Genomic DNA, 23,972 nt, shown 5'->3' with positions numbered 1-23,972 from the left:
TACCTAGGGATAAATTTAACCAATGAAGTGAAAGATCTCTACAATAAAAACTACAAAACACTGATGAAAGAATTGAACATGGAAAATGGAAAGACATTCCATGCTTATGGATTGGAATAATTAATATTGGAAAATTATCATCCTACCCAAAGAAATCTACAGTCAGTGCAATCCTTATCAAAACACCAACGACATTCTTCAAAGAAATAGAAAAAAAACACCTTAAGGTTTATATGGAACAACAAAAAAACCCTAAATAGCCAAAACAATCCTAAGCAAAAGAGGAGGCATCATGCTACTTGACTTCAAAGTATACTAAGCAATAATAACCAAAACAGCATCGTATTGGTATAAAAACAGGCACATAGACCAATGGAACAGAATAGAGAACCCAGAAATAAATCCGTATTTCCAGCCAAGTGATTTTCAACAAAGGCACCAAGAACATATATTAGAGAAAGGACTCTCTTTTCAGTAAGTGGTGCGGGGGAAACTGGATATCCATATCCAGAAGAATGAAACCAGATCCCTATCTCTCACCATATACAAAAATCAACTCAAAATGGCTTAAAGACTTAAATGCAAGGCCTGAAATGTAAAACTCCTAGAAGAAAACATAGGGGAAATCCTTCAGGACATTGGTCTAGGCAAAGGTTTTAGAGGTAAGACTTCAAAAGTACAGGCAAGAAAACCAAAAATAGATAAATGAGCCTATATCAAATGAAAAAGCTTCTGTGCATCAAAGGAAACAATTAACAAATTGAAAAGACAGCCTATGGAGTGGGAGAAAATAGTTGCAAACTATTCACCTGACAAAGGACTAATGTCCAGAATAGACAAGGAACTCAACTGCAAAAAAAAAAAAAAAAAAAAAAATCTGATTTTAAAATGTGCAAAAGATCTAAGTAGACATTTCTCAAAAGAAGACATACAAGTAGCCAACAAGTATATTTTTAAGTGCTTAACATCAATAATCATCGAGGAAATGCAAATCAAAACCACACTGAGCTATCTCACCCCAGTTAGAGTGGCTGTTATCAAAAAGAAAAAAGTATGTAGAGCAAAGGGAATCCTCACACACTATTAGTGGGAATGTAAATTAGTACAGTCATTATGGAGAACAGTGTGGAGGATCCTCAAAAAACTAAAAATGGAACTGCCATATGATCCAACAATTCCACTACTGGGCATTTATCCAGAGGAAAGAAAATTAGTACATCCAAGACATGTCTGCACCCTCATGTTTATCGTAACACTACTTATAAAACCAAGATATGGATCAACCTATGATGAATTCATCAACAGATGAATGGATAAAGAAAATGTGTATATTTATACAATGGAATACCACTCAGGCATTAAAAAATGAAATCCTGTCATTTATGGCGACATGGATGGAACTGGAGGACAATATATTAAATAAAATAAGTCAGGCACAGAAAGATAAATACCACATGATCTTCATATATGGAATCTTAAAAAAAAAATTGAGCCCATAGAAGTAGAGACTAACATTATAGTTATTAGAAGCCGGGAAGAGTAGCGGGGAATAGAGGATAGGAAGAGGTTGGTTATGGATACAAAATTACAGCTAGATCAAGAACCAAGTTCTAATGTTCTATTCCACTGTAGGGTGAATATAATTAACAATAATGTATTGCATATGTTCAGAAAGCTACAAGAGAGGATTTTGAATGTTCCAAGCACAAAGACATGATAAATGTTTGAGGTGATGGATATGGTAATTACCCTGATTTGATCATCATACATTATATACATGTATCGAAATATCACTGTGTACCCCATAAATATGTGCAATTCTTATATGTCAAGTAAAAAGGAAAAAAAAAGAAATAGAATTGCTTCTCAGGTCTTCCTGATGGCAGCCTTCCCCCTTGGCTTTCCCTCCACCCTCCCTTGCTCACTCCAGGCTGTCTGCAGCACAGCCTTCCTCCCAGAGGACAGTGAGTGTCAGCATGGCTCAGTTACTGGGCAGCCCACACCCTTCAAACTGCTTCTCTCTGGGGGCAGTGAAGGCCAAGTCTATCTCAGATCTGGCCAACCTCAGAGCTTCTCAGACTCTGCCCTCTAAATGCAGATTCACAGAAATTCCAGCCTCTGCAAGTTTGTCCAGCAGTTTTTCAGAGTCCCCAGGTGGCATCTGATGTGTAGCCACCACTTCCTGCCAGGCTGTGGCCCAGCTTAGGGCTGCCCACAGCCTGCGGCCTTGGCCTCCTGTGAGCCTGCATCAGCCTATGGCTGGGGCTGCCTTGGGGGACCCTGACCTCCCAGCCAAGGGCAGGACTGGGAAGTCTCCACGCCTTTCCAAAGCTACTGCCATCAACCCTGCCTCCATGGTCCATGCAGCTCTTCCCCACTCTATGCCCACCGAGAATGCCACTACCAACAGACGCCAGTAGAAGGGATGCTGAGCTGTTCTGCCAAAACCCTGGGGATGCAGAAGCAGCTTGGGATCTCCGGAGGCTGTGCTGCCCCCAGGGCATGAAGACCCCTGCCTTCACAGGGCAGCGTGGTGTGGGGGACAGCCAGATGGCAGCAGCTTCCAGGCCAGTTCTTGGACTCAGTGGCAGTGGAATTTCAGTCTTATTAGTTCTCTGTGCCTCACTCTCCTCATTTGTGAGATGCATATGCTAGCAGGACCAGCCCCATTGGGTCATGTGGCACTTAAATGTGTGTAACAGGTCTAAAGTGCTGAGAATTATCCTGCACACAGGAAGCACTAGCTGTTGGTTTGCTGTCATCCACCTTAGCCTCCTCTGGTGATCCCAGAGCTCAGCTGTCTGGGCTCCTCCACCTTTTCACAGCTTTCAGGGAGCAGCTCTTTCAGCTCTGCCAGGGGCCAGGCAGGAAGTCTGATCAGAGAGGCCAGAATTCTGTTGATTTCAGCACCAGCTTCCTTCCAGGCCTCCGTTGTTGTTGAGTTGCTTCTTCTACCCCTCCAGGCTCTTTCTGCTTGGTGATTTATTTCTTACGGCCTCGTCGGTCACTTATGCAGGTTGACCATCTGCCACCCGCTGTCCTCCAGACAGACACCAACAGGGCAGACTCTGAGAACCCCAGGCTGGAAGCTCTGCTCCATCAGCAGAGGCCAACCAAATTCCTGAGCCCCCACCCCACCAAGTGGGCCCCACTCTGGAGTCTGCAATGGCACAGACTTTGGGAGATGTTTGGGATTTGAGCCTCAGACTCTTCGTCAGACTTTTTAAGGACCACACTCAAAAGTGGGTTCTAGATTTGTGCCTTTTTGGAGGCACTGTGTCATAGTCACAAAGAACACAAGCCCACATTGCGTGTCCAACTCCAGGTTGGAATCACAGCCTGCCACTTGCTGAGTGACACCTGGGCCGGTTACCTCCTCCCTCAATTTTCCCATCTCTGAAATTGATATAATAATGCTCATCTTAGGTGGCTCTCATGTAAATCAAATCAGAAAACGTGTCTAAATGCCCGGAGACATGGTAGGTGCTCAGCATATTGGGGCTTCTACCTCTGCTGTCTCCTCTTCCTCTACTCTAAGCCACTGTCCTCACCGGAAAATTAAAAACATTGTCACAGTGACCCATCCCACCCCAGGCCTCTATCTTTGAGTTTTCTTCTAGGTCCCTTCCCAACTTTCACCGATTGTGAGCTCTTATTCTGACTAGTGGCTGGAGCTTCCCCTTACTGGGCTAAAGTGATGTGAATGGCAGGAGGCAGGCACCCAGCTTAGCTTCCTTTTTTTTTCTTCCTCCCAGGGAGTGCAATCTCTAAAAGATGAGAATGGAGAGAAAAAGGAAGCAGTAGCAGCTAAGGATCTCAGTGCACCCCAAAGGGACCGCAGGAATGAGCAGCTTTGCAGTGTAGAGTCCTAAAAAAGTCAACCCCAGCATGAAGCAGCAAATCAGGTGCTCAGGGTTCAGCATGCTGGCAGGACTACCCCTCTCTGTCCCATGTACCTAGAATCCTGGTCTCACCACTAGAAAGGAGGAAGAGCAGGCAGGCCATGAGCCCAGGAGAACTGCTTATTCAATGCCAAATGTGCCAGGCATTTGCACAGTTTGCACTTAACCCTCATAACCACCTGAGAGGTGAAGATTATTCCTCACCTGAGAAGTTAAGTGACTTACCTGTGTTTACACAGGCTGGAGCTGAGATTTGAACTCTTTCCTCTGACCCCTACCTAACTTTCAGCAGTAGTTCCCCACGTTTTCCATCTGCAGCTGCCCTTATGTCTTCCCTGTGATCTGCCTCTAAAAGAGAATGTCCTTCCTTGATGTTTTCAAAAATTTCTTGGATGAATTTTCCAGCTGTGGGAAATGGAGAGTGGAGAGGCAGGCTCAGGGCTGGGTATGTGAAGATGCAGAGAGACGTAGGGCTGTAACCCCCTGAGTTAGTCTATTTGTGCAGCTCTAACAAAACTTCTGAGACTGGAGGATTTATAAAGAACAGAAATGTATTTTCTCATAGTTCTGGAGGCTGGGAAATTCAAGATCAAGATGCCAGCAAGGTCAAGGTCAGGTGGTCTGGCTCTCTCTGCCTCCAAGATGGTGGCTTGTTGCCATATCCTCATATGGCAGGAGGTGGAAGGGCAAGAGAGAAGGGTGTTCCAGCTCCAGAAGAGAGAGAGAGAGAATTTATCTTTCCTGTGCCTTTTTGTTCTATCCAGGCCTCGGCCACTTGGATGGTGCCTGCCCACATTGGATGAGGACAGGTCTTCCTCACTCAGCCCACTAATTCAAATGCCAGTCTCTTCTGAAAACACTCTCACAGACACACCCAGAAATAATGCATTAACGGCTATTTAGGTATCCCTTAATCCAGTCAAGTTGACTTCTAAAATTAACCGTCATACCCACTGCTGCCATCTGCTCAAGGCCCTGATGAGTTGGCCAGGCACTGAGCTCAGCGGATTGTAGTCTAGTTAGGCTGCCCTGACGAAGCCTTAGGACTTAGATAACATAGAGCTTTCCTTTATTTTGACAACTCCTATTAGAAGTAGGGGCTGAGCTACTACTCAGTAGTAGCTGGGTACTGTGGCTCACTCCTATAATCCCAGTACTTTGGGAGGCTGAGGCAGGAGGATCACTTGAGGCCAGAAGTTCAAGACCAGGCTGAGTACGAAAGCAAGACTCCATCTCCACTACAAAAAATTAAAAAATTAAAAATAAAAAAATAGCCAGGCATGGTGGCTTGTGACTGTAGTTCCAGCTACTTGGGAGGCTTAGGTGGGAGGATCACTTGAGCCCAGGCTGCAGTGAGCTGTGATCGCCCTGCTGCACTCCAGCCTGGGTGAGAGAGTGTCTCTTAAAAAAAAGAAAAAGAAATAGTAGCTGCTTGGAATCTTGTCATGAGAAGGACCTTAAGGCTGCATCTATAATCAATCAATCAATCAATCAATCAAGAGCTCTGTGAACCTCATTCCCATAGTCAACCCCCCTAAAGCTGGTGAACAGTCCTCTTGTCAGTCATCTTTTGAAGTAGTGGCCCCTCCCTCAGACAGGAAACAGGAAGCCAGGAGATGAGTGCTAAGCCTTTGGAGGAGAAACTCCTGCCTCTCACTTTGCCTCACTTACTCGAGTTTAGATGTTAGGTAAATGTGTCACGTTGAAAGGTACAGCAGGATGGTGGAGAAGGGATGAGATTTAAAGGCCTGGTTTCAGCTGGACAGTGAGAGGGGATGGGGGAGACACATCCCCCCAACAGGGGCTAGCATCATGGCAGATATTGTATTAGTCAGCATTCTCCAGAAAAACAGAACCAACAGGATTTCTCTCTCTCTCTCTGTAGAGAGAAAGACTGAGAAAGCCATTTATTTTAAGGAATTGGCTCATGTGATTATGGGAGCTGGCAAGTCCAAAATTTTGCAGTGCAGGCCAGCAGGCTGGAGATTCCAGTAAAAGTTGTTGCAGTCTGGAGGCGGAATGCTTTCCTCTTTGGGGAACTTCAGTCTTTTCTCTTAAGGCCTTCAATTAATTGATGAGGCCCACCCACACTGTGGAAGGTAATCTGCTTTTCTCAAAATCTATTGATTTAAATGTTAATCACATCTAAAAAATACCTTCATAAGGGAACAATAGACACTAGGGCCTACCTGAGGGTAGGGGATGAGGGGGCATGAGGATTGAAAAACTGCCTGTCGGGTACTATGCTGTTTACCTGGTGACAAAACAATCTGTACACCGCACCCCTGCGACATGCAATTTACTCATGTTACAAACCTGCATGTGTACCCCTGAACCTAAAATAAAAGTCAGAAAGAAAAAAAAAAAACCTTCTTTATAGCAACATCTGGACTAGTGTTTGATCAAACAACTGGGCACCATAGCCTGGCCAAGTTGACACATAAAATTAACCATCACTGGCCAGGTGCCGTACTTGTAATCCCAGTACTTTGGGAGGCCAAGGCGGGCGGATCACCTTGAGGTCTGGAGTTCGAGGCCAGCCTGTCCAACATGATGAAACCCCATCTCTACTAAAAATACAAAAAAATTAGCTGGGAGTGGTGGTGCATGCCTGTAATCCCAGCTACTCAGGAGGCTGAGGCAGGAGAATTGCTTGAACCCAGGAGGCAGGGGTTGCAGTGAGCCGAGATCGCACCACTGTACTCCAGTCTAGGCGGCAGAGCGAGACTCTGTCTCAAAAAAAAAAAAAAAAAATTAACCATCACAGATATCTTAGGCGACTGTCTCCCAAAGTACGCAACACATTCTGGTGTGCATGAGATGATCATAAGTAGGACAGGGCCAGTGCATTAAATAATATTGATTATAGAGAGATTCTTTTAAATTCATTTGAATCTTAACTACTTTATAAAGAAAGGTTCCATCTGATATCAGCCCCTAACACTTCTCTAACACCTGTTATTTATAAAAAGGAAAACAGGGCCAGAATTCAGCTAGAAATTAATTACGTTTGATCCTTGAACAATGTGGGACTTAGGGGCACTGAACCCCCATGCAGTCAAAAATCTCTGTGTAACTTTTGACTCCCCAGAAACTTACTGCTAATATCCCACTGTTGACCAGAAGCCTTACTGGTAACATAAACAGTCCATTAACGTGTATTTTATGTTATATTCTTATATATGATATTCTTACAATATGTAAGCTTGAGAAAAGAAAAAATTATTAAGGAAACCATAAGGAAGAGAAAATATATTTACTATTCATTAAGTGGAAGTGGATCATCATAAAGGTCATCATCCTTGTCATCTTCATGTTGAGTAGGCCCAAGAGGAGAAGGAAAAGGAGGGGTTGGTCTTGTTGTATCATGGGTGGCAGAGGTGGAAGAAAATCCATGTATAAGTGGATCCACGCAGTTCCAGCCTGCATTATTCAAGGGTGAACTGTACACTGTTTTGTTGTCATCAAATTTACTTTTATAGGGCGGAGCGTGGTGGCTTATGCCTGTAATCCCAGCACTTTGGGAGGCAGAGGCAGGCGGATCACCTGAGGTTAGGAGTCCGAGAGCAGCCTGGCCAACATGGTGAAAACCCATCTCTACTAAAATTACAAAAATTAACCGGTTGTGGTGGCAGGCACCTGTAGTCCCAGCTACTCAAGAGGCTGAGGCAGGAGAATCGATTGAACCCGGAGGGCAGAAGTTGCAGTGAGTGGAGATCATGCCACTGCACTCCAGCCTGGGCAGCAGAGCAAGACTCCATCTCAAAAAAAAAAAAAAGGAAAAAAAAAACAAAAAGTACAGTGTGATAACCCAAGTAAGGGCAGGGTGGTTCCAGAGGAGGTTTCCTAGAGGAATTAATTTATAAGCAGATACCTGGATGATCAGTTGGAGTTAGCCTGGAGAAGAAGAGGGAGGGAATGTTCTGGACAGAGGGAATAGCACGTGCACAAGGCTCAGGGGCAAGAGAGAGCATAGCCCATTCTTGTGACTACGGTTAAAGCAGTGTTGGCCACAACATAGAGGGTATGTCTCAGGGCGAGGGAGGCAGCATGCAGGAACGGGACGCAAAGGGCTTCCTGAGCCTTGTTAGAAACACTGGGTTCCAGAAGGGCAGGATTAAAATGATCTTAGCAGCCCTCTGTGCTTGAAACAGCACGCCAGATTCAGTAAGCCCTCCTATGCTGAATGAATGAATCCATTCCTCTCTGCTTGGTGAGTGACTTCAAGGTCCCATTGAACCACTTCATTTAAATAAGGGACTGCAAGGACCAGAGTCTCTACAGAGATATTCAGGTACAGTTTCTCTGCCAGTGTTGGCTGCCTGGAGGATCTGAAATCTTCCTTCTGTCCACAGGTGACCTGGTGTCCCGCGCAATGCATCACCTGCAGCCCCTCAATGCCAAGCACCACGGCAATGGCACCCCCCTGCACCACAAGCAGGGGGCGCTGTACTGGGAGCCCGAGGCCCTGTACACCCTTTGCTATTTCATGCACTGCCCGCAAATGGAGTGGGAAAACCCCAACGTGGAGCCTTCCAAAGTCAACCTCCAGGTGGAAAGGTAAGAACTGCCTTGCCTTGCCTTGTGGTGGGTGGGTGCTGCCTCCAGGGTGGGGCAAGTGTCCAGGACGGGGAGGATGATGGGGGTAGAAAGGACTCACTTCCTAAAACTTGCCAGAGTGGTCCGGGTGGGAAGCTTGCACCCTGAGGGGATATCTTAGACCCGTATGGGGGTCTTTGAAATGGGTTTTTATAGGGCTGGTTCTGTTTAGGATAAAACTGGCCTATGTCAGACAAGTGAGTCTGCAAATTCCAGAGGGGTAAGGGCCTCGGCAGTGAAGGTTGGCTTCCTCGTGAAGGCAGTCTTGGAGGACACCACCACCTCTCGTGGGAGTTATCTTCATCTTCTTTCATCCTGGCTGCCCTGGGGCCCAGGAGAACCAGAAGCACCTACTCAGCCAGAAGTGGGCCTCTCAGGTGGGCAAGGGGCTTGATTGCCCAGGGGGAGGCAGTGTGACTGTTCTTTGAAGCTGAATCCTCACGAGAAGGAAGGAACTGGGAGAGGACTCAGAGGCTGCCTGGAGGCCTCCTCTCTGCCTCCCCACTTCCTTTAGCAACAGATTAATAGATCCTCTCCCCACAGTGTCTCACGAATCAGGTCCCTCCTCCATACAGACCCATTCACTCTAAGTACTATAGGTGTGGCCCATTTATCAAAAAGAGTGGTTAAGAGAGCAGGCTCTGTGATCCCAACTGCCTAGGTTCAAATCCAGGCTCTTCTCATTAAAAGCTGGGGATCCTTGGGAAAGGCATCTGCAAAATAGGGACACAAAGGGTAAATCCTACATAGGGATGTTTGAAAATTAAATAAATTGAACAGTGCCCGGCACATAGTAGGTGCTCAATAAATGTTAACTTTTATTATTATTGTTGTAGATATGATCTGCATATAGCTGAACAACTCCCAACTTGGGCTCCTGCAGTTTCCTTTCTATTACTTGGTGCCAAGTGGTTTTGAAAAGCTCATTGGATGCTCTGTTTCTGCCAGATGGATTGGGGCTGAATTGGGCTCTCTTACAAAACCATGTCTCTTGGCTTTCAGTTAAGGGAAAAGGATGGAACATAGGCTATACAGAGGTTGCTGTTTCTTTTTTTCTTCTTCTTCTTTTTTTTTTGAGACAGAGTCTCACTCTGTCACCCAGGCTAGATAGAGCACAGTGGCATGATCTCTGCTCACTGCAACCTCTGCCTCCCAGCTCAAGCAATTCTCATTCCTCAGCCCCTCAAGTAGCTGGGACTACAGTCATGCCCCACATTTTTGCATCCAGCACATTTTTGCATTTTTTTGTAGAGACAGGGTTTCACCATGTTGCCCAGGCTGGTCCCAAACCCTGGGCTCAAGCAATCCTCCTGCCTCATCCCTCAAAGTGCTGGGATTACAGGAATGAGCAACCATGCCAGGCTACTTCTTTTTATTTAAGAATCCCAACTCAACATCAATATTTCAATCCAGTCTGGAATTAACTTATTCAGGAAATTAACTCATTAAATTACTCAGGTCTCCCACCATCCACAACAAATCAGTCAGTACGTTGTGCATATTTTCACGTGCAAACATGCCCCAAATGCAGAGGTGGTAAAATGTCCATGGCCAAAAAATAATCTTTCAGACACACCAAAACTTTGCTGTCTCTGGGTACAAATGCTAAGAGTTGAGAGAATGGAAACTGTTGGTCTCAGCCTATGTCTTCACTCCCAGCCCTGACAGCCTGTCCAGTAGTGCAGTTTCTCTGTCTCAGCTCCTTCATGTTGTCTCCTGCTCCCACCTCCAAGCAGATGAGCCCCTCTCCCCGCTGTGGCTAGACACTGGCTCCGCTGAGCTCCAGAACCTTCTCATCTTACTCGGCCGACTTCCAGTTTCCACTGTCAAGTCTCATACTTGCAGGCTGATTCTTCTTCTCCTAGCACCTTATTCTTTTCTGCCTCATACTTACCATAATTTATAACTATGTGTGTATTTCTGTGTTTATTTATTGCCTGTAAAGCTTCATGAAGGCAGAGAACACATCTGTTTTGGCCATCACTCCTCAGTTGATGCCAAACTCAACATCTGGAGCAGAGTAGGAAGTCCATAAATATTTGTAGAATGAAAGAATTAGCAAACCTGTTGATCTAAGTGCCTATGGGACATTTCCATCTGGAGAGTTCAAACTACCTCAAAACTAAAGCCATCATCTCTCCCCCAAAACCCACTGTTCCTCCTTTCTCCCCAGGCTCTAAGAATGGTACCACCATTGGCCTGGTCACCCCGGTCAGAAAACTGAGTCTTGACTAGCACTCCTTCCTCTCCCTCACCATCCCCAGGTGGTCAGCATGTCTTATTAAGCCTGCATCAGTGAGATTTCTTTATTCCTTCCCTGCTAGACCACTGCCACTGCATGGCTCAGGACCCCATCTTTTCTACTCAGTTTCTACTTTTGATGTCTACACGGTATCCTTGCATGTGAGCTTTAATAATCCTCTGACCTTGGGAGGCTGAAGCGGGTGGATCACCGGAGGTCAGGAGTTTGAGACCAGCCTGGCCAACATGGTGAAACCCCATCTGTACTAAAAATACAAAAAATTAGCCGGGCATGGTGGCACACACCTGTAGTCTTAGCTACTCAGGATGCTGAGGCAGGAGAATCGCTTGAACCCAGGAGGCAGAGGTAGCAGTGAGCCAAGATCATACTACTGCACTCCAGCCTGGGTGACAGAGTGAGACTCACACTTGTAATCCCAGCGCTTTGGTAGGCCAAGGCGGGTGGATGACTTGAGCTCAGGAGTTCCAGACCAGCCTTGGCCACATGGCAAGACCCCATCTTTACGAAAAATACAAAAATTAGCTAGGTGTGGTGGTGCTTGCCTGTAGTCCCAGCTACTTAGGGGGCTAAAGCAGGAGGATTGCTTGAGCCTGGGAAGCCGAGGCTGCAGTGAGCTGAGATTGCACCACTGCACTCCAACCTGGGTCACAAAGTAAGACCCTGTCTCGAAGAAGAAGAAGGAGAAGAAGGAGAAGGGGGAGGAGGAGGGGGAGGAAGAAGAGGAAGAGGAAGAAGAAGAAGAAGAAGAAGAAGAAGAACAACAACAACAACAACAACAACAACAACCACAACCCTCTGATGAGCTCCAACTTCCTCACAGCTACCAGGCTGGAACTTCTAAAATGGAAGTCTCGCCATGTGACATCCTCCCTGCTCCTGCTCAGCACAGTTGCCCAGCTCCCATTATACTTTCTATTACACAGTATCCATTTTCCCTCTTGAATCTCCTTCTGGACTCAGAGTGTAGTTGGAGTGGCTGGAAGTCAAAAAGGACCTTCTAACGCTTCCAAACCTTCTGGGACAAGTTTTAAAGAGGCACGAGCAGAGAAGGAGAGCAAAGAGAACATGTCCCAGAATTTGTCAGAGCCATTTATCTCATTCTTTCCATGCTTCTTTGGTTGAATTTTCAAGAGTCAGCACAAAACACAAAGTGGAACTTAGCATTTTCCAGATTCTGTTCAGCGTGATCCTCTGGGAAGCATGTGGATTGGAAGTCATATAGTCCTTTAAATTTGGATCCCAGCTCAGCTTCTTGTAGCTCTGTTATTTCACCTCTTTGAGCCTCCATTTGTCCTTCGTAAGGTGAGAACACAACCATCCTCATGAGACTGATGTGAGCAATGAATTAGACATTGTAGCTAAGACATCCAGTGCCATGCCTGGCACAAGGGGAACCCCCTTCCTCCCTAAAACAGTTACTTATATTATACTTTTTGGGCTCTAAAATGCTGTTTTCATTGTCCTTAAAGAAACCTGCCTGTGATTCTTTCTAGAGGGATCGTTATTTCTTCTGGCTCCCTGATGGAACAGGCTTTAGTGTTTAGCACCAGAAAACACACGTGGAAGAACTTCAGAGGCGAGGGGGCCTCTGTTTTCTCAGTCAAGTGTTTATTCACACCGGCTCTGTACCAAAGCCTCCAAACGAGAATTTCCAATAGAAGTTAGGACTCTAATTTGGAGTTATTTCTTTCTCTCCTCTCTCTCTCTTTCTCTGTGTGTGTGTTCTTTTTATTCTGCAAATCTATCAAACAGGATCATCTCCTTGACTATCTTTATTCTGACAAAGTCAGGTAGGGCCATGATGCTTATATGGTTTTCCTCTAGACTATAAGCTCTTCAAGAACAGGGGCTGAATATTATTTGTTTTCATCTGTGCCTAACAGACGGCCTGGGAAATATTGGCGAAATATGGATTATTTTATGCCTCAAACCATCCTTTCTTGTCAGAACAGCCTTTCTTGGCTGAAGTATTTGGAAGTAGGCCTGCATGCACCATTTTACCATTTCATGTGGGCACAGCTTTGGAGTTGCTGCATTTGTTTTGGATAGTTTTGTTTTTCATTGTGGAATTTTGAAGAAGCTTAGTGCCAGTGTGAGATTTCTGTAGTCTAAGTTTTTCCAGAACTTTGGCTACTATTTCTTGAGCTTCTAAAATCATTCAGGTACCTCAGATATTTTTATTTTTAAAAACTCAGACAAATTTTATAATATTTACGATTAGGTGATATTTATTTTCCAAATAGAAATGATAAATGAAAACAGCTTAATTTTGATGGGAGGGGCCACATAACGGTACTGTTTTCAAAAAGAATCATCCTAAATCTAGAATAGGTTTCCCTCACCTGTATAATTACTGGAAATATCTATGATTCCTAGATGTCTTTGGCCGTGGATAATTTTCGTAATTTATTACCACAAGATGAAAAAAATAGTAGGATAAATTGGAGTATTTTGTTGCCTCAGGTAGCTAACTGGTAATGCCTGGGGTAACTGTGAGCAGCTTCACTTGGAAGACTAGACAATTAAGTAGTTCTGCCCTCTTCCAGTCTCACTGAAAACAAACCAGAATTTATTCCTAGGTAGTGGTAGCTCTTGTTCCTTTTGCAAACGGAATGTACAGACATTCATATCAGGGAAATGTCTGCCAGGGGAATATCAACTACAAACATGAGTATACAATCACCAATCACCAACTGTTTGAGGAAGACTAATAATGTGAAACAAAATAATCTTAACAAATGGAAGAATTTACACTTGAAGAAACAGAGTTAATAAAGCAGACATAACAGACATTAGCAGTGAATGACAACCAAATACATGTTCCATGATACTCACTCTACCAAAAGCTCACCCCAGCACATTACATCTTAACATTTTTTATCTCTGTGATATATGTGACAAGTGAGATTCAAACTTCAACTTAATCCTGTGGACATACCTGCAATTATGCAGTAAGTCCAGCATGTTAGTTACAGCTCTACTCTGTTCTTTTCCAATAAGGAATGTAAATCAGAATGCAAGTGAGTAAAGGTATCCTTGATACAAGCAGCACTACCAGTCGGGATACTTAGTTGCAAAAGCTGAACCTCTCATGACTGCTTAAAGCAGGAAGAAAACCTCTGGGAGGCCCAGTATGGGTAGAAGATTAACAAATCTTTTCCCCTTCTTTTGACCTTGAATTAACTCTCTAGCTCTGTTCCCCTGGAAGAAACCTTATAAAAATTGCAGTGTCAACCCTTATGTTTCTGGGAAACATTGCTTATGGTCAGAATGATCCCAGATTAACAAATTACATCTGGCCTAGAGGTACCAGAAATATTGATAAAGACCCAGAGCTTTTGACTTCCCTTAATTTATTGACTCTTGTAACTAGCTGTGTCCTTTGAAGAGACCTTGGAAGCTATTGCTATGGAGTTGTTACAAGAGATATTGGGGTTTGTAAACCAGGGCAGGGCAGGGCACCTCCCACAATCACCCATGTGGATCTCAGCTCCTTGCACCTGCATGTCACCTGGACAGGAGATAAGTTGCTGATGACTGGGCAAACTGCTACAAGGACTCCCACTGAAAGAATGTCTGATACTGTCCTGCTGGGCCCAGGGTAGCCTATGATAGTCCCATGAATCTAAATGTTTAGTAGATCCTAATAAGACTTCTGGTGGGCATTGAAGCCAGAGAGCCAGGCTTTGAGGCTATATAACCAGGCTACATAACCTGGGATTGCACCCCAGGACTGCTCTAGCAGAGATCTCACAGCCACTAGTACTAGGCACAGACACTGGACCTCACACCACTGATGCTGGCCATTGAACACTCCAACAGGACCTTTGTCATTGTTGCCCCTAAAGGCTGAGTGTCTCTGTCACCACCCATATCAGCTCCATGTACCCCATATGTCACAGGACCTGCCTGGACCCTAACAAGGGAGTCTGGGAAGGTGAATTTCTACCTGGTAGAACTATGGACTCATAATATGGAAAATTCTCCAAACACAGTAACATCATCAGTGGTTCTGGGAAGCTAAAAAAAAAACCGAAAAACAACAAGAACAACAACAAAAACTGATAAAATCCACTATATTCTTCTAATTTTCTTTCTTTCTTTCTTTCTTTCTTTCTTTCTTTCTTTCTTTCTTTCTTTCTTTCTTTCTTTCTTTTTTCTTTCTTTCTTTCTTTCTTTCTTTCTTTCTTTCTTTCTTTCTTTTTTTTGAGACAGAGTTTCAGTCTGTCACCCAGGTTGGAGTGCAGTGGCGTGATTTCGGCTCACTGCAACCTCCACCTTCCAGGTTCAAGCGATTCTCCCACCTCAGCTTCCCAAATAGCTGGGACTACAGGTGCGTGCTATCACGCCCAACTAATTTTTTTGTATTTTTAGTAGAGACGGGGTTTCGCCATTTTGGCTAGACTGGTCTCAAACTCCTGACCTCAAGTGACCCGCCTGCCTCAACTTCCCAAAGTGCTGGGATTACAGGTGTGAGCCACCGCGCCCAGCCTCTGCTAATTTACTTTTAAAAAAATAAATAACACACAAGCGAATCATTTGCACAGGCCAGCACTTATGACCATTATTAGTCACACAAGTCACAACTGACTGGCTTACACCTCACAGTTGAGGACAAAAATACCACCCCAATATAAGGACTCCTTGGTCTAACACCCTGGAAGCCTCAATAGCAAGAAGGAGGAGAGAGGAGAGCCATTCCTGGTATCCTGAGCAGGGATTTAGAAGGTCTATTCTCAGAGGAAGAACGCTACTTCCTTATCTTCCTGAGGGAGCAATCACATCTGGCTCATTTTGCAGTCCCGTACAATGCCCAGCCCAGGGCTAATGGCTCTGGAGAAATTCAGAGTTGCCAGATGAATGGGGACATGCTAGAACGAGAAGATGAGATATTAGATTGGTTTTCTGTAGACCTGGAATCTCAACCACCATATAAATGATTCCTAAGGAGAAAAAAAAATACATGTTGAATTCTAAATTATTAACTCAAAAAGCAAAGTTTTGAAACATGATGCATTTGTAACTTGAGCATTGTGGCAATTTATTTCCTCTGGCCATGGTAAAAACTGCTCTAGCTCCACTATGTTTCAGACTGCAGGTTACAGCCCATAAGTGGGCCATTACATCAGTGTGCTAGAGGTTAGCTAACAACACCCTGCTGGTAAATCTGGCTCACTGTCTGTTTTTACAAATAAAGTTTTATTGGAATACAGCCACACTCATTTGTTTACATATTATTTATGGCTGCTTTTGCACTGTGACAGAGTTGATTAGTTATGACAGAGACTTTAGGGTCCAGAAAGCTGAAAATAGTATTTGGCCCTTCCCAGAAGAAGTTTGCTGACCTCTAATGTGGGTTGTAATCTTCTTTTTTTTTTTTTTTTTTTGAGACTGAGTTTCGGTCTTATTGCCCAGGCTGGAGTGCAATGGCACTATCTCTGCTCACTGCAACCTACACCTCCCGGGTGCAAGTGATTCTCGTGCCTCAGCCTCCCAAGTAGCTGGGATTACAGGCATGCACCACCACGCCCGGCTAATTTTGTATTTTTAGTAGAGATGGGGTTTCTCCATGTTGGTCAGGCTGGTCTCAAACTCCTGACCTCAGGTGATCCGCCCGCCTTGTTCTCCCAAAGTGCTGGGATTACAGGCGTGAGCCACTGCGCCCGGCCATAATCTTCATTTTCAGAAAAGTCAGCGAGAATTAAATTTTTAAAATCAGAGTGGTTTTTACCCCAGTTATATTAACCTAACTGAAGTTGATTTCTTGCCCAAGGCCATACCTGAAGTTGGAGAAGGAATACTTGAACCTTTGGAGTCAAGCCCTGGTCTGGGCTCCTAGCCATTAGTCTGTTTTGCTTCCATAGGCAGTGGTTTTAAAGAAATAAAGTTTGAAAGCCTCATCCCCAGTCCCTAGAATTTTTTCATAATCTTCATTAGTATTTGCAGGGTATAAAATGAATACACTTACTAAATAAAAATGTGACAAGTCCAAAAAATCTAAAGAAGGAACTTTGAATGACTCCTAGTCTCTGTATCCAGGGATAAGCACTATGACTATATAAGACATTTCCTTCTAGTCTAGTTTTCTGCGTACATACAAAAGTTTTTCGTTGTTTCACAATATAGCATCCAGATACTACACCTACTTTTGTTGATTTGCTCCATTGGATAGCCTTCAAAAGCATGACTTTTCACTGGACTGTTCTGTCATTGGATATGAAATTTAGTCAAAAGAGATCTTAGAACAGAGAAAGTTCGCTTCTTTCATGTCGAAGTTAGTGAAACCGAAGCCCAGAGTGAAGAGGGACTTGGCTGGAGTCATGAGCACATTTCCAGAGGCTTTGCGAGGCAGTGCCTCCGTGCCTTTACTTATGTTTTGCCCTGTTGAAATGCTTCCTCTCCTCTGTGCCATCCTCTAGCTACCTCCTTAAGTTCATCCTTCAAGATCGAATTTAGGCATCACCTCCTCCAGAAACCCTTCCCTACCACTTCAGATTATACTAAATGATCAGTGCATAGCATATAGTAAGTGCTCAGTAAATACTTGCAGAACTGAACAGAGCTGGGCCTGAAACCTAGGTGTTCCTGCTTCCAGCCCAGAGAGCCATGTTGCCGAATCAACTCAGGCAGTCCTCATTTTGGTACTGGTTCTTGCATTCAAGTGCTGTGTGACCTCAAGGCTTCAATTTCTTCAGCTGTGAACAAGAAATAATAATTTCTACTTCATGGGGCTGTTTCAGTGACAAATGAACTAACTTACCTAAGTGTCATGCATGATCATTGACACCATGGCAGGTGATCCATAAATGGTGGGGATTATTCTCTACTCCCTTAATCCAGACTGATCTCTTCTTTGATATTGCAAGAGATTTTGATGAACACTTACAAATGTGGCAGGCCCTGCTCTAAATACTTTATGTGTATTAACTCATTCAGTCCTCCGAATACTCCTTGAGGCAGGAGCAGATAGCCTTACCTCTTCCCATTTTACAGATGAGGAAACTGAGATGCAACACGGTCACGTAAGTTGCCCAAGGTCATGCACATTGGGGCAAGTCTATAAGTATCACAAATGTCAAATGAGCGCTGGGTGACTATAGGGAAGGGAGCTACATGCTAAGGGAACATAATATGCACCATCGGGGGAGGAAGGTGAGTGGACAGAGAGTGAGACCTTGTCCAGAAGAGGCTTTGGATGCAGCCCCAGACCAAGCTGGAAGGAAGGTTGAGAGACTTGATAAGGCGACAGGATGTTCTCCTGTAGGCAGTGAAGAATTCAGAAGAGACTGGGCATGGTGGCTCAAACCTGTAATCCCAGCACTTTGGGAGGCCAAGGCAGGCAGATCACTTGAGGGCAGGAATGCAAGACCATCCTGGCCAACATGGCAAAACCTCATCTCTACTAAAAATACAAAAAATTAGGTAGGCATCGTGGCACATGCCTGTAGTCCCAGCTACTCGGGAGGCGGAGGCACAAGAATGACTTGAACCCAGGAGGTGGAGGTAGCAGTGAGCCAAGATTGTGCCGCTGCAGTCCAGCCTGGGTGACAGAGCAAGACTGTCTTGAGAGAGAGAGAGAAGAGGAATTCAGAAGAGCTCAGAAAGGGATGCTGAGCAGGGAGGTAACAGACCAGAACTGTGTCTGAGACCTCAGTAGAAGCATAAGGGATGGTAATGGAGAGTACTGAACATTTGATGAGCGTCTACTATGTGTCATGTACTGTGTGAGACACTTTACATACAGAGTTTAATTTAACCCCCACATCGGCCTTGTGAAGTAGGTTATGTCTCACCTGCAGATGAGAACATTAAGTCTTTGATCCTAAATTGCTGCTTAGTAGGAACGTGTTATTTGGAACCTAAGGATCGTCATAGCATATTTTTTATTTTTAATTAATAAATAATATTTAGATATGCTTATGGGGTGCAGTGTGATATTTCAATACATTTATACATCAATTAGGAAGAGTAGTTCTCGATTTTTCTTTTTATTCTAGACCCAGAACGTCTAGGTGAATATTCAGAGCTCTAATACTCATTAGCTGTGTGGCCTTAAATAAGTTACTTAACCACTCTGAGTCTCAGTTTCCTTATCTGTAAAATGAAAGATAATCATAGAATCTACTTCAGAGGGCTGTTATTAAGCAATTTTGTGTTAATATATTTAAAGCACTTAAAACTCAGCACACATTAGCCTTTTTATAGATAATAGCCGTTATTATTCTCACTGTCATTGTGTTTATGGCCTGGATATATATTCTAGCAGAGCCTCTCAAACATTAATGATTTGAATCACCTAGGATCTTCTTAAAATGCAGATCCTATTCATTAGGACTGGGGTGGGGCCTGAGAGTCTCCGTTTCTAACAAGCTCCCAGGTGAGGCTCTTGCTGCTGGTTCAGGGACAACACTGTGAATAACAAGGTATAGTCGTTTTTTGTGCATGTGTCTTATCTCTGTTCCTTAACCGAAACCAACCTCCACTTTTAAGTTACCTAAAGGCAAGAAATCAGCTTTTGTGTGACTTTTGTCTCCCTGGTAGAGCTTAGCCTGTCATAGGTGCTTATGAATATTCCTCAGACTTTGGGGGCTGGAGTGAGCCTTGCAGGGCCTCGACTCCCCTTCCCTCATGCGAGGCTGGATCCCTCTGCAGTTTGCTGCAATGAATGGGTCCCCAAGGTCAGACGTGGCCAGCCTGCAGAACTCTCAGGCTTTGGAGCAGTAGCTGCCAAGTGATAGCTTCGAGCATCCCAATTTAACGATCATCCTTAGCCTAACAAGGCGGCCAGCTCCTCTAACATGGCTCAGGAATGGCAAATGAGTGACAGGCTGTGCCAGGAAAAGGTGAGGCAGGATTAGACAGGTGTCCTCCCTGGGGACAGCATCAGGGCAAATCCTAAACTTCACCCGCTTCAGGGCTGTTAAACACCTCTGGCCTCCAGAGCTTGTCAAACAGCTTCTACTCGGTTGCCCAGGAGTTCTCAGCCAAGGGGGAGAATTGTTTCTGACCACAGGTGACAAGCTACGAGGTTCGGAAGTTTAAGAAACAGCTCTCTCTCACAACAGGCATGTTTAGTCTGATCAGATGGATAGGCTGCACTTGTTTATTTCAATGTCCACGTCTTTTTGGAATCCCACTAAAATGGCTGCCACATCAATCTAGTTTGGTCTAATATCAGCTTCTCTTTATTTCATGGGAAAAGGGGAAAAAAATCTGACTTCTATGACACAAAGACTAAGGAACTGGAGCTGCACTGTCCAGCATGGTCACACTAACCTCGTGTGGCTATTTACATTTAAATTGATTCAAATTAAATAAACTCCTCTATACCATGCGCCTCATTTTAAATGCTTGACACTGCATGTGGCTCAATGGCTCCCATATTGCACAGCATAGGACATTCCCATCATCACAGAAACTTCTATGGGACAGCCGTGAACTAGAGACTCGATGCAGGTAGTATCCCCCTTCCAGAAAAACAGACTGAAAATCCCACTCTCAAAGCAACAGAGAAGGATTCATTGTAGAGACCAGGGACCAACTCACCTACTGCAACATATGCCCCATGACTGTGTTTTGATCCTCCTAGAGCTGAGTTTCTTAAAGCAGCCATCATCATCATCACCATCTCATTTTGCCAGGTGTTTATGACGTGTCAGGCTGTCTTCTAAGTGCATTAGCTCATTGAATTCTCACAAGAATCTTATGAGTCTGTCAGCATCCTTTTTTTCTTTTTTTTTGAGACAGAGTTTTGCTCTTGTTGCCAGGCTGGAGTGCAATGGCGCGATCTCAGCTCACCGCAACCTCTGCCTCCCAGGTTCAAGCAATTCTCCTACCTCAGTCTCCCAAGTAGCCGGGATTACAGACATGCACCACCACACCCAGCTAATTTTGTGTACTTTTAGTAGAGACGGGATTTTTCCATGTTGGTCAGGCTGGTCTTGAACTCCCAACCTCAGGTGATCCACCCACCTCAGCCTCCCAAAGTGCTGGGATTACAGACATGAGCCACCGCACTATTGCTCTGTCTGTCTTGCTGCTGAGGAACTTCAGGCTCAGAGAGGTAATGTAGCTTACCCAGGTTATACAGCTATCACCAGGCAGAACTGGGATGCAAAGGCAGGAGCCTTGAGTGCAGAGTTCAACCTCTCAACTGCATCCCACGCTGGGATGAGATGAGAAGAATGCAGGGTATAGAGAGAGGGCAGAAGAGTCTGTGTGAAGGTGAAATGCCTGAAAATCTAAGGCCAAGAACATTCTTGCCTTAATGTACATCGCCCTCAGTCTTCCCTTTTTCCTTTTAGTTTTGTCCCTGGCTTAGGAGCAACAAATATTGCTAATAAAAGTGGAATAATGGGCCGGACGTGGTGGTTCACGCCTGTAATCTCAGCAATTTGGGAGGCTAAAGCGGGTGGATCACCTGAGGTCAGGAGTTCGAGACCAGTCTGACCAAGATGGTGAAACCCCCATCTCTACTAAAAATACAAAAATTAGCTGGGCGTGGTGGCACGTGCCTGTAATCCAAGCTACTCGTGAGGCTGAGGCAGGAGAATCGCTTGAACCCAGGAGGTGAAGGTTGCAGTGAGCTGAGATCACGCCATTGCACTTCAGTCTGTGCGACAGAGTGAGACTCTGTCTCAAAAAAAAAGTGGTATAATGATAATCAAATCACTCCATCTGATTGGACAGCCTTTGAGAAACATGTTAATCTCCTGACACAAATTGCTATATACAGTGATACGTTGCTTAACAATAAGGATACATTCTGAGAAATGTATCATTAGGTGATTTTGTCATTGTGGGAACATTGTAGAGTGTACTTACGTAAACGCAGCTAGTGTAGCCTCTCTTCCACACCTAAGCTACATGGTAGAGCCTGCGGCTCCCAGGCTACAAACCTGTATAGCATGTTACTCTACCGAATACTGTAGGAAATTAACATAGTGGCATTTGTGCGTCTAAACAGATCTAAACCTAGAAAAGCTGCAATAAAAATGCAGTATTATAATCTTATGGGACCACCATCATATATGAGGTCTGTTACTGACCGAAATGTCATTATCATATGGTACATGACTGTATATAAATGCAGAACCTGCTTCTTAAATCTTTACTTCAGTATTACTTGAGCTTTTCATTTTTCATTTTATTTTAATTGTTTTCATTGTTGATTCTATTTATTTTTAAGCTTTAACAGTCAGTCGTTCATTTAGTCAATCCATAAGCATGCATTAAGTGCCAGCTATAAGCACAATAATAGTGAGAGATAATATTCATCAAATTATTTGTGTACCAGGCACCATTCTAAGTACTTTACATGAATTAACTCATTTATCACCCATGATAACTCCATGAGGTATGTATTATTATTGTCATCCCCATTTTACAGATAGACAAAGTGAGGCTGAGGATAGCTAATTTGCCCAAGATCACAGGGCCTGGAAGTTGTAGCACAGGGATTCAGGCCCATCAGGCTGGCTCCAGAACTCACTCCCTTCACCACCATACTTTTGCTGCTGTGTGTCCAGCCCTTTGCTAGGGAGGGGGGACTCTGAGAGGCCTCACATGGCTCCCATCCAGCACAGCCAGAATGGAGAAAGAGTGCAGTGTCAGAAGGGAACTGCTGGGAGTGGGACAGATCAGGGAAGGTGGTATTTGAGTCGGACTTTGAAAGATGAATAAAACCAGCCATTTGAGGATTGGAAGTCGGGAAGGTGTTCTAGGTGAGAGGAGCAGCTGTCAAAGGCTCCAGGTAGGAAATCCAGAGATAGTGGGGGACACATAGACCAACTGAGACAGACTGGCGCGGGGGCTGGACTGCCCATCAGCTGGTTTGCAGAGGTGCAGCTTTTTAACCAGTTATTAAAATGCGGAAATGCTTCTCTCTATGGGTTAGTGAAAAGCCACTGCCTCAAGTGCTCCCAAAGCCACGATGTCCCTGCCATCCAGCAACAACAGCTTGGCATCTAGCCCTGCAGGTGCTCCAGGATGCCCTGTCTGCACTGAGGCTGTAGGAGTTGATTGGTGCCTGAGCCTTAACAGTAGTTAAATATTTAGAATATCATCCTGAGTTGAAAGTGTCGGGGAGAAGATTTTTGTCTGCAGGTGTCATGGGGGCCTTTGTTCCTTTGACAGCAGGGTTAGGGTTGAAGGCTTGGATCAGGGGAGAAGCATAAGCAAAATCCAAATGCCTCTGCTCATCCTTCGGACTCAGCTGCATCCCCACCTCTCCCGTGAAAGGTTTGCTGACCTGCGCCCCTGGCAGGAGAAGGCCTCCTCTGTTCACAACCCCTTTGGTGAATAATTTTAACAGTCCTTGAGTGCCAGCTCATGCCAGGCCCTGTGACGAGAGCTTTTCCAGAGCATTTCGCTTAAACTTCACAGTCATTCTCTCAGCTACTGTTATTTTGCCTATTTAACAGACGAGAAGAGTGAGGAGATGTTCTGGGGCTTGCCCAAGGTCACATAGCTAAGTTAGGATGTGGCAGGGCTGGAAGTTGAGCCCCAGCACTGTGATCCCAGAGCCTGCATCCTGTTGCCCACCCCCTGTGGGGCCCCATGACTGCTCTGGCATTATTTGCTTCCATGTCTGTCTCCACTGCCAGACTTTGAGCTCTGCACAAGCAGGGACTGGGCTTTGATCATTTCTCTCACTTTCTGACAGCCAGTCAAGGCCTGGCACAGAGTGGGTGGGGAGGAGAAGGATCAGTTAGGACCTAGCCCCAGGGGACTGGAGCAGAGAGAGATGTAGGGACCAGCCGGATGCTTCCTGCAGGACTCCCAAAGAGAGATGACAAGCCCATGGCTGAGTGAGTGCCATCCTCAGTGTCTCCCAGAGAGAAATCACCAGTTGGCCTCCTCCTTTCTCCCGAATGGTCCCAAGGGAAGCCACATTGGCCTCCCCAGGTTGTTGGCTTGCTCTCATTTGTCTGGAACGGACGGCCCCGTGCCTGCAGTGTGTCTGGGGCCAACACGCAGGGGGAAAAAACAACATTGGCGAATATTAGCCCTTGAAGCTGCCCAGTGCAAACTGAGGCTGGCCCAGCATGGCGGGAATCAATGGAAACCTGGAGCCCAAATGCCTGGGAGCAGAGGGGCCTGCAGAGAGAAAGCACCGTCTGAGTTCATCCCACTTTTGAACCATCTGCCCCTGCACCAAGTTTCCACTCTTTTTTTATCCTTTCAGAAATAGTGATATTGACAGCTAC

General features: G+C 45.0%; 1 protein-coding gene across 2 annotated transcripts in view; it reads left to right on the top strand.

Annotated features, from left to right (window-relative positions):
* Positions 1-23,972, top strand: part of ABTB3 (ankyrin repeat and BTB domain containing 3) — a 351,655-nt gene that overhangs the window by 227,587 nt on the left and 100,096 nt on the right. For both annotated transcript variants that reach the window (XM_032168796.2, XM_032168795.2), the window contains exon 3: positions 8,258-8,462. In XM_032168796.2, coding sequence (XP_032024687.1) covers positions 8,258-8,462 — 205 coding nt within the window. The remainder of the gene's footprint in view (positions 1-8,257; positions 8,463-23,972) is intronic.

Source organism: Hylobates moloch, unplaced genomic scaffold (genome assembly GCF_009828535.3).
Source record: "Hylobates moloch isolate HMO894 unplaced genomic scaffold, HMol_V3 SCAFFOLD_12, whole genome shotgun sequence".
NCBI classification, from domain to species: domain Eukaryota; kingdom Metazoa; phylum Chordata; class Mammalia; order Primates; family Hylobatidae; genus Hylobates; species Hylobates moloch.
This window is presented reverse-complemented; position numbering and strand designations above follow the sequence as displayed.